Here is a 14,147-nt window from a genome sequence, read left to right as displayed (position 1 = left end):
GGCTTCGGTATTCGAGTATTTGATACGGTAGTTGTATACGGGAGAGCGCCGCCGCTGCCGCTCGGCCAATCGCTTTTCAATCTCGATATTTGTAGCTTCGTGTCGTCTTGTCGGGCTCCGAATCCGCTCTAACAATCAATCATATTCCGAGTAGTCGAGCGCGATCAACCCAAACCCCAACCCAAATATTATTAGGTATTTCTTTCTTTCGATTTATGGCTTATTTCTTTAAAATAATCTATGACAACGTACAAGAGGCTCCGGACTTTTTTCTCTGTGTTCCATTCGTTCGAGCACTCGCTTGTGAGGAACGTGAAAAGCAATTTCATCCCTCCTTCTGCGTGTACCAACGACAAATCGATCAAATATCAATATCAAACATCTTCAACACCCCCGCCCCCTCCCTCCATCGTGTCATTTCATTCCAACAATGCAATTCCATTTACATCTCGCGTATCCTATATTTTATATGAGACAGTCCTCCCTCCATTTTCCGAGTACGCTATTTAATTATTAAACACACACACACAAGAAATAATCCAAGCTAGTTGGTCTCGCGAGTCTAATACTCGGGAGGCGAACGGTAAATAATCTAGTAGAACGACCTTCGCTGAGCGACCGGAGGATGAATTTTCTTATCTCCTATTTTTTCAACGACCGCTTCTTCTTTCTCGCTGCGAACCAGGATCGATGCCTCGTTTTTCCTCGTACCCCGTTTTATCCTCCAATCATCTCCGATAACCTCGTGTTTACTCATTTCACTACAAACGACGGTTCTTTACGACTATCAAAATCGTCCTCGGTTCGAATTAACTGTTCGGGCGTTTTTTCAGTGTGCTCCTCACCAAAATCAAATATTATGAAAAAATATATATATCTTTTTTCGTGCTACAGCCAGCCGCGGGCGTGACGACCAATGTATATTTGATGTTCAATTTTTTTGTATTACGTCAATCATAAAAATCGATGACAATCGCGGCGGCGAAGATGATGATCCATCGGAAAGAAGAAAAAAAATAATTTTATGTAAAAACAAAAAAATAGGAAATTTTCTATCCGTTTGAGTATTCTTTGTAACAAAAGGCGCTGCGCGCCAGAAACTTTCGATACTCAATAAGGAATAATCTTACATTTATTTTTTTATCATACTCAGCGCCGTTGTCGTTGACGCGGCTACAAGAATTAAAAAAATTCAGTCTTCTTATTGTATTCGACGACGATACCGAGGCGGGATAATGCCTCGTCATAAGCGCGTAATGAAAATGATTTAAAAAAAAAAAAGCGACCGAAAGCTCAAAAAAGTAGTAGAAAAATAAAGAAGGTGTATCAAACTTGCCTCGTACGATCTTGGTCAAAGAATACGGGGGGGCATGCGAAAGTTTAAACGCGACATTTTCTAATAAAAACAAGGAGCTTGGGAGAGAAATTAGCCGGTGTCGCGATCCAGCATATAATCGTGTTGAGAAATAAATTGCACATGCGCGTGAATTATTTACAGTTAGGAGCAGGAATCAATGATTATAATCATTGGTCGAAATAGAATAATAATGAGAGAGATAGCTTCTCGCCTCTTATCATCCCTGCGTGCCTCGCTACATGCTCGGTAAATTCGATGAAAAGAATTAACTAAAAAAAAACTCGTGAAAACGCGAGAACAAGTTCAATTATCTCTTCGCCTCGAGTATTTCGAAGGTGTTGAGCTAAACATATTTTTCATATTGTCCTTCCAATCGGACAATTTTATTTCCTCACCGCTCGACAAAATTTTGTCGTTCCAAATGAAACTTTTAACGTTTATACCGGAAATACTAAAATTTTCGGTATTTCCGGTAATATTACTCGCGCTATGAGTCTGATAACCCGTGTCCTGACCCGAATGTGCGTAGCTCTTTTGTCCAACGCATGAATTTTCTAATATCGTTTTATCTCGTAGATAACTCTCGTAAGATTTAATTCGGCATCGATCGCTCGTTATTTTCAATATTTGGAAATTTTCTTTTCCCCCGTAAGATGAAACGTACGACGAAATATTTTCTTCCTTCTTGGATGGAGTCCCTTCGCGCGACAACATTTCCGCGGTCTCGTTGTATACCTCGATTCCTTTATTTTCGTCTACCGATCGCCTGACGGATCGATTCGTCCATCCGCCCGCTTTTAATATTCCACTCTCGGCTTGATCGATTCTTGATAAGATCATCGATGCGTCTGAAAACGTAAATTCAAATAAATCGCGTTTCGAATTAGTAATCCGAGAGGTATAACGATCGGTACGGCATAGCATCATACCCGACGTATCAAACTCGAGGTCTTCCATTCTTTTCAATCCATCATCCTCTCGTCGCAAAGATTCATCTATACTCATCTCTGTGGTGAAATCGAGACGAGCGGCCAATTGGCAACGAGAACGAGACATATCGCTGCTTCGGATCGGTGACATATCCGGTGGCGATACATTTCCCGCGTACGGCGTTCCGTGTCTTCGATGCATACCCAACGAATGTCCCTTGAACAAGACGAAAAATAATGAGATATATTGAATGAGCAGCTGCCGATATAACCGATGTATAGTTAATTCGTGAAAAAAAAAAGTTTTACGATCGTAAATCAGTCGCCTTACCCCGAGAGGAGTTCCATGAATGAGCATACCGCTCTGTGGAGGACTAGATTGTAACACGGATCTGTCTAATTCCGATCGTGAGAAAGAAGACGAACTCTTTCCCATCTCCGACTCCTCCTCTTCTTCTTCTTCTTCCTCCTCCTCCTCCTCCTCCTCCTCCTCCTCCTCGGTGCAATCGTGGTTGAAGAATAATTTACGTCTTAACGAACTATTGCTCGAATTTGCATCTTCATTGTCAATGTTTTGATCCTGTCAAATCCGGAGTCATTCTCATTAAAGCGATACAACCATGTACAACCATTATAAATATTATTATTATCGTAGCCTCCTTCTCAAGAAAAATTTCAACGCACACTTTCACTGTTTTTGTTTACCTGATTAAAAGTCAAATATGGTCTCAAGGCTTCTTCTACTTCTTTTGGTAAAATAGGGGGAAGAGTTAGTACAGTTTGACTCCAGCCTGTTTGACAATTAATCGCTATCATTGTAACATGTATTTTTCAATAAGATCCACAAAGAAAAAATTGAGTTGGTTGCAAAAAGTTTAGCGACACACAGAGTTTCATAGCTTTCCAAATGATTTTGCAGAAGTAACAATTTTGCCGTTGAGTCTTGGGAAAATTATCGAATGAAAAAACACATTGAAATAAACAAAATTGAATAGTAATCCTAATTAGATGCACACAGATATTGTTTGTTCGCCGTCTTACAATCTTTCTTATTCCTGCGAATATCTCTGGTAGAGTTCAAATCTTCGAGCGGTCGACCAGGGGTTGACATATTAGCCTCGTCAACTTTTTTCTTTTTGTCATCGCTCCAGGGACTGGGGATTATTTGATTGTTGGTGAAAAATTTATTGATCGCCGCCTGAGCGACCACTTCGATATCTGGATCGGTTGAGTGCATTTGCTGTACCGGAAATTCTTCTATTTTTGCCGGATGAATGAGCGCCAGCTCATCTACGCTCCAAGCAAAAGCTGGAGAATCAGAGCGGGTAGTCGGAGAAACCTACAATGACAAAATAATTTAAAACCAACGCTTTTTGATGCTTAAACTCTACCGTCATTGGCAGCAATAACCGCTTTGTAAGCGTATTTCAAACAAACTTGATCTTGAATTATCTTGAATGCAAAAAAACAACGATACGAAATCGCTTCAAGCCGAGATGCTTCTGACTCTTTTGGAACCTCGATTTCGAAGTGAAAAAAGCCCGCTCGTTTAACTAGACGTACTCTTGAAACAATTGCACAATATGCGATTTTCCAATATGATCACAGAAACAAAGATAACGCTATTTGAGTAAAATTTCAATACAAGTTTTATGGAGGAACCTTGGTAAAAACGGTGGGACTGATAACGGAAAGATGGAGACGATTCGTCAAATCAGCATCAAAGGGATTTCGCGCGATGAACTTGGTCAGACCTGATGGTGGTGTGATGTGAGCCGGTAACATATTAAAACCTGCGATACTGCTCGAAAATCCATTGTGTCGATGTTTCCTCTCATTTTGCTTCACCGGTGTACTCGGTGAATTTTTCTGACAGTCCGTTGTTTCTTGCATATATGCATTTTTATTGCCCGGACTGTCATACATGACACTACTCTTCTTCTTCAAGCCTCTGGCCTTCAATTTTATTTTCTTCACACCAGATATTTATTTCCAGCACAAAGATTGTTCTCCAAACATGTACGTTTAAAAATTTGTTTGAGCAAGAGTTTTTTTTTTTTTTTCAACACAAGCAATCACTATTAGCACGATTAGCACGTCCAAGAATTAATTAAGGATCGTTGGAGACGGCGCTGTTGAATTTATAACTATACGACTATACTCGACCACTCGAGACGCCGCCGCTCTCCTCACCACACCACTCGCCACCACTGCTCACCACCACTACTGCAACGACTGTTGTCATTTGTCTGATTTAGTCACAAATACCGAATAACCGGCATCAGCCTGCAGTAAGGCCCGCTACACACGGTCAATAATATTGCACAATAAGTTTGTATGGTGCGTAGTACGCCATAAATTTAAGATAGCTCAAACTTCTGTTCAATAATTGCGCAATGTTTCAATACTACATCTACACGTTCAATAATATTGTGCAATCACCTATATTGCGCAATATTATTGACCGTGTGTAGCAGGCCTAATAACAGAGTCAGTTGTTCATGAATCCAAGTTAGCCGAGCCGACCAAGCCACATTTCGAATTTCTTTCAAATCTCATCGTCGTCGCTACACACGCCGACCCCCTCTGCGACCAATTCGGAAACCTCTGTGAACTTGGCTAATTCATTTTGGGTTTCTGAGTGGTTTCTGACTTTTTTGGGTACAATCGGTACAATTATAGGGTATATATTCGACTTGGATACTGACAACGTTAATAGCGCTAAATATTTTGCGTTCGACTTATTGGCGTTGCAAAAAACGCTACAATCGTTTAGATGGGTGCGTTTAGAATTGTGTTCTCCCTTCCGACGACGTTCAAGTGGCTGAACGCATCCACAGAGAGAATCGTCTGTTGTCTCTGTTATCGTACTACTGCTTGTTTCGCTGTCGTCACTTTTCGACGAATCCAGTATTATTTCTTCGTCGAGTAATTGAAAACAGAACAAGATCACTTGTTGGTTCCGCCATTTTGTAATTGCACCAAATCGAACATGACGTGAACGCAACCGGCGTCACCGCGTTCACTTCAAATCGAACACGTTTTATGCCCGTTTTCTCCAACGTTTAATCTGAGTTTAAACTCGGTTCATCCTATCTCGAAACTATATGAAAAAAATTGAACTGAGTTTGAACCGCGTCGGAGAAAACGGCCATAAAGCTGTAGTAATTCTGGTCGTTGTTGTTTATGTGTTGCTGCGTCGACGACTTTTGTGTTGGTTCATTCGGCTCTGCTACATTATTTTATTATTGTTGTCCGCTGGGCTGTTGATTGTTGGCTTTCGACGGCTGCTGTGTATCGTGCTGTGTATGGTTAAATTAGGATTTTGGTACGGATGTTGGTAATGTAGGATACCGCGCCCACAGCTGTGGTATGAAAAGAATGGTTTAAGATTCCGTTTCGTGGCGTTTCGTCTCGGGTACAGTGGCAGACTCATCAGTGGGGCTCTTCTGTGCCTAACTGTACCCGAGACGAAACGCAATCCTAAACCATTCTTTTTATATACCACAGCTGTGGGCGCGGATCCTACATTACCAACATCCGCCGTCGAAAGCCAACAATCACAACAGCCCAGCGGGCAACAACAATAATAATAACGTAACAGAGCCGAATCAACCAACACAAGTCGTCGACGCAGCAACACATAAACAACAACGGCCAAAATTATTACATTGGTGACCCCGACGACGTGATGTATATTTGATGAGAGCCTGTCGAAGCATATACGAGAAAGTTGTGCCTCGTAGCGGTTGTTGCGCGAACTAACTGGAATGTCACAAAGCTATTAACGCTGTCGTCAGCGTCCAAGTTGAATATCGAATGTACCCATATAATCATTATTAATCGAGCTCTTTTTTGTCGATGTGTTTGTTGGAACAAAATCGAAATATTATTTGATAAAAAATTTAAAAACACAAGTATGTGTGGAAAATTAGACTGTATATTGGCGGATCAGCGAGGTCAACTGTGACGAATATGCGTAATTTGTCACCAGAGTGGGCTGATTTCTGCGCTAGGAACCGCGAATTTGCGAATTTCGTACTTTATTAGCATTTTATACTGATTTGATAGTTTGATCATTGAAATATTAATAAATGAGAGGAACGTGACGGACTTGGGTGACTAATGTATATAAGTATACCATAAACAATAACCGCTAATAATCGATAAGAAATATGAACGTATTGCGACTAACTCATTCTTATATAATTTACATTATAATAAACGTTGAAATGTATCGAAATAAGGCTTTCTTTGATTTCTTATATAAATAGTTTTAAATATCCTCTAATATACGATACTTTTACCCACTTTCATCTTATAAATATTAGGCTAGGACATATCCTTCGTCACTTTTATGTAAGGACCTAGAATAATAATAAGGGCATTGTGTGGTTGTGATGCGAGCGTGTGAAACCGAAGCGTGAGTCGTCGCGAGACCTCAGAATTGAATGAGTGGGAGGATGAAAAACAGCGTGATTGGTCCGCGCATGAGCGGAGCGTACGGAGTCTGCGCGTGAGAATTAAAAGATTTGTGAGACTAAGGGTGGGTTGTTCCAACTTCTAGGTAACTTATCTGGCGAGTAAAAGCATTGATTTGTAGACCTTTAACTGTCAGATAGGCTTACCTAGAAGTTGGAACAACCCGCCCTAAAAGTCGAACGGAATAGAATTAGGGAGAATTGTTCTCTCAGCCGAAGAGTTAAGATCCATCTTTTGGTCAATATTTTCATCAAAAATTAAATCTTTGTCTTGAGTTTTTGGAGAGAAATTGTGCAAGGCGAGTTTCAATTCCTTATCAATCGAAACCCACCCAAAACTAAGTCATTCGAAATAATAGTTAATTCCCGCTCGGAGCGTTACAACTGTGTTTGTTTGGCAGTTTGGCATATGTTTCGTGACGTAAGAACACACACACGACACGACAAAAACTGTTCGGTCGGTCGGTGGCACGGTCTTGTTCTTCTTCTTGTTCTTCTTCTTCTTCTTCTTCTTTTTCTTCTTCTTCTTCTTCTTTCTTCTTCTATAGGGTTATTGAATTTAATATGCCTATAACTTATTTTTTCTTCTTAATGCGAGTATTATTTTATTATTTTTCTTTAACAAACTTATTTCAGTACAGTTCTTTTGTTTTCTTCACAGCTATCACACTCTCGTTCACAGCCACAGCTCTAGCTGCCTATCTCTTCTGCCAACCTTCTCGTTTTTTGTTTATCAGTTAGCTACCCCTTTCTTGACCGACGCGCCGCCCCGCGGCTGCTTGAGACCCGGGATCGCTTTTTTTTTTTTATTTATTTATTTTTAAGGGCTTTGAGCAACAGATGTCGCCCATGCTGCCCTGCCGAGAAAGTTGAGTCAAATATCGGAGTTTTCCTAGGGGCATAGCTCGGCCCAGAGGCTTACAAAAGACGCCGCTAGGTCGCGTATCATACCTTCTCCTATTCCCCGGATATTTGTCTCCATCCCCTCGGCTGATATTTACACTGTGTACATTTTAGATTTTGGTTTTACATATATGTACATATATATACTCTTTGTTAGTTGATAGGGTACGGAATTATGGTAGTACAGTGTCCTCTCCTATTTTTTTTTTTTTTTTTTTTGGGATCTAAATGTTAACATCTATTCTATTAATAAATTTAGCTAGTGCTTTCATTACTATAACCTTTTGTTTTGCTTTAAACAGTGCCTCTATCGTATATGGGCCATGGATTCCTGCTTTCCTCAAGCTAGAGATCAGTTCGGTTCTTTCCTGCGCAAAGTGGTCGCACTTCCAAAAAATATGGTCAGGGGTATCACATTCGATATCACAGATACATTTGTCGTTTGCCACTATGTTAAATCTCTTAAGGCTATAATTGAGTGAGTTATGGTTAGATCTTATGCGGTTTAAGGATACGATCGCTTTTCGATTTATTTTTACCTTTTCGTACCACGGTACCGCGTCATATTCGAAATATGATTGAAAAAAATGGGTTCCCTTGTTTTGGCTAGACCTTCGGTACCACCTGATTTGGGCCTGTTTGAGCGAGCATCTGAACCTTTGAGTGAAGTCTGTGTAAGGTGTTAAGAGTTGTGTGTCCACTCCTTCTTTTATTGCCGATTTAGCTCCAGCGTCCACTATTTCGTTTGGTGTTATTTCCACGTGGGCTGGTACCCAATAGAACCTAATGTTTAGCTTCTTTTGTGCTAGTTCCCATGTTAATTCTTTTATTCGTAGAACTAAATATGATGTTTTGCTATTTGGCTGTTTGTTTTTACAGGCCTTTAGGACACTGAGGGAGTCCGAGAAGATGCAAGCCTCTTGAATATTTAACTCTTGGATCATTCTTACTGCTTCAAGTATAGCCATTGCCTCCGTGGAGAATACTGACGTATTCTTGTGTACTCTATGTCGGGTCAGTACCTTTTCTTTTGTCCGATATACCGCAAAACCTACGAATGGCGCATGTTTCATAACCGATCCGTCCGTGAAAAAGGTTTCGGTGTTCTCGAGATGGTCCCCAAATTTACAGAGGAATTCAGCGTGCGGTACCGAAAAACCCTGTATCTCCATACTTTCTTTAAACGAGATATTTGGACAAAATCCAATAGATTGTAATTTGGAACAGCAGAAACTCGGTCCGTCAAATGTAGCTATCACATGTTTGATTGTTTCAATTTCGTTGTAACATCTTACTAGCAACGGTTTTTCCATATTAGTTACCCATAGTGGGTCATCGAAGCGCAACGCTAATTCTTCGAGGGTGTTAGGCAGCGGGTGTCTGCTGTCCGCTATCACTTTTACTAAGTATTTGTCGCAAAGGAATTTCTTCCGTATTGAGATCGGGGGTTCGCGTGATTCCGCCAATAAAATATTGGTCGGCGTCGAAGCCCTGTATCCCAGCGCTAGTCTTATCGCTTTGAATTGTACTCTATCTAGTTTTAATTTCTGTTTATCATTTTCCGTATTTGCAATAAACCCTGCGTATTCTATACGAGATCTAATTAGCCCCTTGTATATATTCATCAAGGTAGTTGGGTCAGCCCCCCACCACGTATGACGAAGGCAATTCATTATGTTAAGGCCATTTTGGTATGCCTTAATGACGTTGTTAATATGTGGGTCCCAATTCAAGTTTTCCTGGAGGGTAACCCCGAGGAACTTAGTTGCGTCTACTGCCTCTATTCTTGTCTTATTAATTCTTATACTTAGTGTTCTTCTAATGTAATTTTTATTCTTCTTTTTAAAAATCATAAGTTTGCATTTCGAAGCTCCTAATTCAAGCCCGTTCTCACTCAGACCCTGATTTAGTTTTTCAACATTATGTTGAACTTGTCATAATCCCTGAGCAATTGGACCCTCGTTTGTATATATGACTATATCGTCAGCAAACTGTAATATTTTGCAGTTCCCTGATATTTTTTCCTCCAATTGTGCTGTGTATAGTGAGTATAGGATGGGGCTCAGGGCACTGCCCTGGGGTAATCCTTTATACGTTGTACTCGCGATGGTTGAATCGCCTATAAGAAAGTTAAGCTTTCTCTCTGATGTTATGTTATAAATGAAATGTGTAAGGTTTGCTGGGAATTTGGCATCTTTCAATTTTTGGGCAAGTAACTCGGGTATGACATTGTCGTATGCTCCTTTTATGTCCAAGAATGCACTAATAATATGATTATCTCTACTGAATTCTTTTTGTATATCTGAATATAGAACTGCTAGGTTATCTATGCAGGACTTCTGTCTTCTAAATCCGTATTGGGTTTTTGCAAGTATACCTTCTCGTTCTAACCACCAGTTTACCCTGCTATTTATCATTTTCTCTAGGATTTTTGATATACACGGGGGCAACGAAATAGGCATTTTTTGGTATTCTGTTTGAAATGTTTTATTATATTGTAATCTATTCCATCTGTACCCGGAGCTGATCCAGTCCTAACCGAATTATAATAGCTGCCTCCAGCTCTCCCATATCATACGGTCTGTCAAGGGGTTCCCCCTGCCTGTTACCCGATAGGTCTGGTTTTCATACTTTCACCCGTGGTGGGCATAAAGTCTCAATATTCATTTTAAGGGCTTTTTCTTTTTCTGTGCTAGTTGTTCGGTGTGCATTGTTTTGTGCCCATTTGTTCTTAAAGCATTTTACTTTATTCCAAATATACTTTGGGCTTGTAAATCTATTTAGACTTTCACAAAATTCTATGAAATTATTTTTTTTCCTCTTTTGAACGTATATTCAGCCTTTCCTTTCATTTTTTTTTATATTCCATAAAATCTTCTCTTTTATTTATCCTTTTGAAGGTTGCTAGAGCTTGCTTCCTATTTTTCGCTGCCTCCTCACATATATGATTCCACCAAGGGCTTACTGGACCCGCACTTCTTTGTTTTATTTTTGGACACGCTTGTTTTTTAACCCTCCCCGCCATGGGGTCATAAATGTTTTCATGGATCATGTTTATTAGCCGCGTATACCTTTCTTCTGCCGAAATCTGGGGGTTGTTCACGATCTCGTCCTGTTCTATCATGTTTTCTAGCTTATTCGAGAAACCATCCCACGAAATTTTGGACGCCGGGTAGATTCTTTCCCTGCACCTGAGCATTCAGTCAGCTTTGGGCCCATTTCAAGTGTGATTTCTATCGGTAAATGATCACTCCCCCAGCCGTCTTCTAAAACTTGCCAGGTGTTAACGAGAGCCAGAGCGCCATCCATCACAGTCAAGTCTAAACTCGACTGAGTGCCAAACGTTGGAGAGAGATACATTGAATAACCTTCATTTGCTAATGTCATGTCTAATTCTTTTAAACATTCTTTAATCGAATTCCCTGCATTGCAGGTCCGCGTCCCACCCCACCAGGGGTGGTGCGCGTTGAAGTCACCGGTGACCAAGAATTTTTGATAACGGATGCATGACTCGAAAAATTGTTTTCATTCTCTTTTTTCTACTCTAAGGTCCGGAGGTTTATAGCAGGACATCATTAATATATTCCCGATTTCTGTTTCGATAATTATTGCTACGTATTCAATTTTACCCAAATTTTTGACCACCGTATATTCAATGTCTTTCCGTATTGCTATATAGCTACTCCTCCACCACCCATGGCTCTTCTATCACTCCTTACGAAATCAAAATCCTTTAAGTACACCGTGTCTTTCTCTTTTAACCATGTCTCTGATAATAATAATAAATCATAATCTACTGCTCTTTTATTGAGCTCTAGAATTTTACCTTTAATGCTACGGCAGTTCCATTGTAATATCTTAATTCTTTTTTTGTTGAGTTGTATGTTTCTTTTAGAGTTCGCCATTGATAAACTTATGTATTTTGAGGACACTGCATACCTTTACTAGCATTTCTATCGTTTCTTCTGTTCTCCTTGTTGTTGGAATGTAGGTCCGCTGCCTTGAAGAGTCTCATTAGGAATGAGCCCTTGTTGTCGTCTGCTGTTATTCGTTTGACCAGTTCGTATATTAAGATGTTTAGTTATTCCGTAGTTGGTATGTTCGATGCTGATTCCTCTGCTGTTTCTAGGTCCTTGATGATTCTCGAGATTTCTTCGGAAGTCAAGTATCCCTCTCTGTCATGGTCTCTCTTGTGTTTTGGTCTGAAGGTGGTCATTGCGTTGCCGAGTGCTGGTCGTCCTTCTATATCCCCATACATGTATGTACCTCATCCTGTCTTGTTCTCGGTTTGCGATTGGTTTCAGTATAGGAAAATCTCTCAGGTCTGTGGCATCAAAGTTGTTCCTCGCCTCCATAGTGTTCGACAGAACACAGCGCTTTTTTAATTCCTCGAATGAGACATTATCGTATCCCATAATTTTGTTTATTTGTTTATGTTGCGTATAGATCGGACAATTTTGGTCTGTGCTCTTGTGATTTTGATTGCAGTTTACGCACTTTGTTGCTGCTTGGCATGTTATATCGTTTTCATGTTGTTTGTCTCCGCAGTTTTCACATTCCGGGGTATTTTTGCAAAATTTTTTGATGTGACCAATTTTGAAGCAGTTGAGACAAAACTTTCTCTGTTGATGTACGGCTTTATATCAAATATGTATCTCCACATGATTAGGTTTTTTGGGAGAATACGGTTTCTAAGGGTTACACTTACGGTTTTTCCGTATTTACGAATTCAGTTTTGCCATTTTCTATTATCCGGTGTGTGAATCTGTACACGTCCACTGCAGTCAGCTCGCGATTCTCTCTATTAATTGTCTCTATGATCTCTTCATTGCTGACATCTCCAGGGATTCCTGTGATGACGCCCTTGCGGTACATTCTAAACCAAGGAATAGACGCCGAGAGTTTTTCGCTAGCTAATTGGGTATTCTTGATACTAGAATTCGCTTCTGCGAATTTTTTAAACATGACAGAGAACTTATTTCCTCTGATTCGGGTGACCGTATCGTAATTAATCTGCGCCTTGTATAGTATCCTAGCTATGGCGCCTAGGGATTTGTGCTCTTTTTCTGTGCTCTGTAGCATAACTTCGAATGGACCTAGGTCGCTGCTCAAATAGTTTTGCTTTGTTACTTCGGTTTGACTTACATTATAGGGCGGATTTGCTTACTGCTCTTGGAGTATTTCCGTGTTCCTCTTGGACATCAACCTGTTTTCCGTTCCGCGTAGATGAGTCGTCGTTTTTTTTTGATTTTTTCCCCGAGTTGATTTTTTCTTGGTTATACCCACTACTTTCGGAATGTAGATTTTTTAAGGACCTTCGTATAATGGTTTCATCCCCTTCTTCATTTAGTCCTCTCTTGGCTTTCCTTTGTTCTTCGATGTCCATTTCTGAATTCGATTTCTCTTTTCGGTCATCCGGTGGATTTTGGTCATTATATTTGTGTCCTTTCGGTTTTGTCATGGCGTCGCTGGTGGCCCGGCCACGCCGGATTGCCCCCACAAAGAACCCCTCGTAGTTTCGAAGTGAGGGACCTTTTATCATATAAAGAATGCGGGTTCTGTTTCTTTCTTGGTGGAATTTTGAGTGTATTTGTTCAGCACGAGTTTATATCGGTTTATATCTACTCAGAAAGTTCTTTTTACATGGATGAAAGAACGAACGAACGTAAAACACGTCTCTTTCTGTCACAACCGACCTCCACGAACCCCCGGGATCGCTACACTTCTGTAGCGACTCAGTGTGCCTGGCGTCCGTGGGGACGTTCAGGTCAGAGTCTAACACAAATCGTGTACCGTCGCGAGGAGTTTCCGTGTAATTAAGGAATGGTTAGGTCGGTAGAGAAGATCCCTACGCAGTGCGTAGCGGTCGAAAAGAATGGGATCGTTGCGTTTCGTGTCCGGTACGGTCACAGACTCATCAGTAGGGCTGAGTGACTCGTATTGTGCCCTAGACGCGCTGAGGATGTTGAGGCGTAGAGCGATGTGTATTATATTGAAACGCAGACCTAACCTTCTGCTTACGAGAAACTGTTCGACGGATTTAGCCGCGTAGTGGCGGTGATGAGAAGCTTCGGGAGCCCACACACTTCTTCGTATGGTAGGGCCCTCTATATGGTCCGGGGCTATCCTACCTGGCCACCAGTAAAAACATTTCGGCCAACGCTCGGTCGGTGGTGTAGGGATGGTGCAAGTAGACTACCGCGCCACTAGTGATGAAAAGTGAAAGCTTTTGGGGGGGGGGGGGGGGGTCTTTTATCATTATTGTATTATTATATATATATATTACATTATTATGATTATATTTCCATCAAAGTATAGAAAGTGCTACCCCCAAAAACTTATAATTTATGACATTAGAGGCGCCTCGAGTACTTTCGACCTGCCGCCTTCTATCGAATCTGCACCATCCCTGTAGTAAGGTACGCCGCTGCTGTTATTATACTACCGATACTACCTATACGACTACTGCTGCTGACT

At 40.8% G+C, this 14,147-nt stretch overlaps 1 protein-coding gene across 2 annotated transcripts; it reads right to left on the bottom strand.

The window, feature by feature from the left end:
* Positions 1-1,114: 1,114 nt before the first annotated feature.
* LOC122405923 (aurora kinase A activator-like protein bora) lies at positions 1,115-4,560 on the bottom strand. 2 transcript variants are annotated; one of them, XM_043411004.1, is made up of 6 exons: positions 3,949-4,560; positions 3,328-3,625; positions 2,992-3,077; positions 2,618-2,866; positions 2,287-2,503; positions 1,115-2,205 (listed from the first exon to the last, which is right to left on the bottom strand). In XM_043411004.1, the coding sequence occupies exons 1-6, from the start codon at positions 4,210-4,212 to the stop codon at positions 1,661-1,663; spliced, it is 1,659 nt and encodes a 552-aa protein (XP_043266939.1). In that variant the 5' UTR covers positions 4,213-4,560; the 3' UTR covers positions 1,115-1,660. The 2 variants fall into 2 exon arrangements, with proteins under 2 accessions (XP_043266939.1, XP_043266947.1); XM_043411012.1 differs by having other exon boundaries at positions 4,041-4,177.
* Between the last annotated feature and the right edge of the window lie 9,587 nt (positions 4,561-14,147).

This window comes from Venturia canescens, chromosome 1, assembly GCF_019457755.1.
Source record: "Venturia canescens isolate UGA chromosome 1, ASM1945775v1, whole genome shotgun sequence".
NCBI lineage: Eukaryota > Metazoa > Arthropoda > Insecta > Hymenoptera > Ichneumonidae > Venturia > Venturia canescens.
The sequence above is the reverse complement of the archived record's forward strand: the minus strand, read 5'-3'. Positions and strand labels throughout refer to the sequence as shown.

Bases quoted from the DNA above. Each gene is read 5' to 3' on its own strand.
- LOC122405923 (XM_043411004.1), bottom strand. From the start codon at position 4,212: ATGTATGACAGTCCGGGCAATAAAAATGCATATATGCAAGAAACAACG. The intron at 3,626-3,948 runs GTTCCTCCATAA...TTGTCATTGTAG, and splicing joins GTCCCACCGTTTTTACCAAG to GTTTCTCCGACTACCCGCTC. The intron at 2,206-2,286 runs GTATGATGCTAT...TTACGTTTTCAG, and splicing joins CCTCGAGTTTGATACGTCGG to ACGCATCGATGATCTTATCA.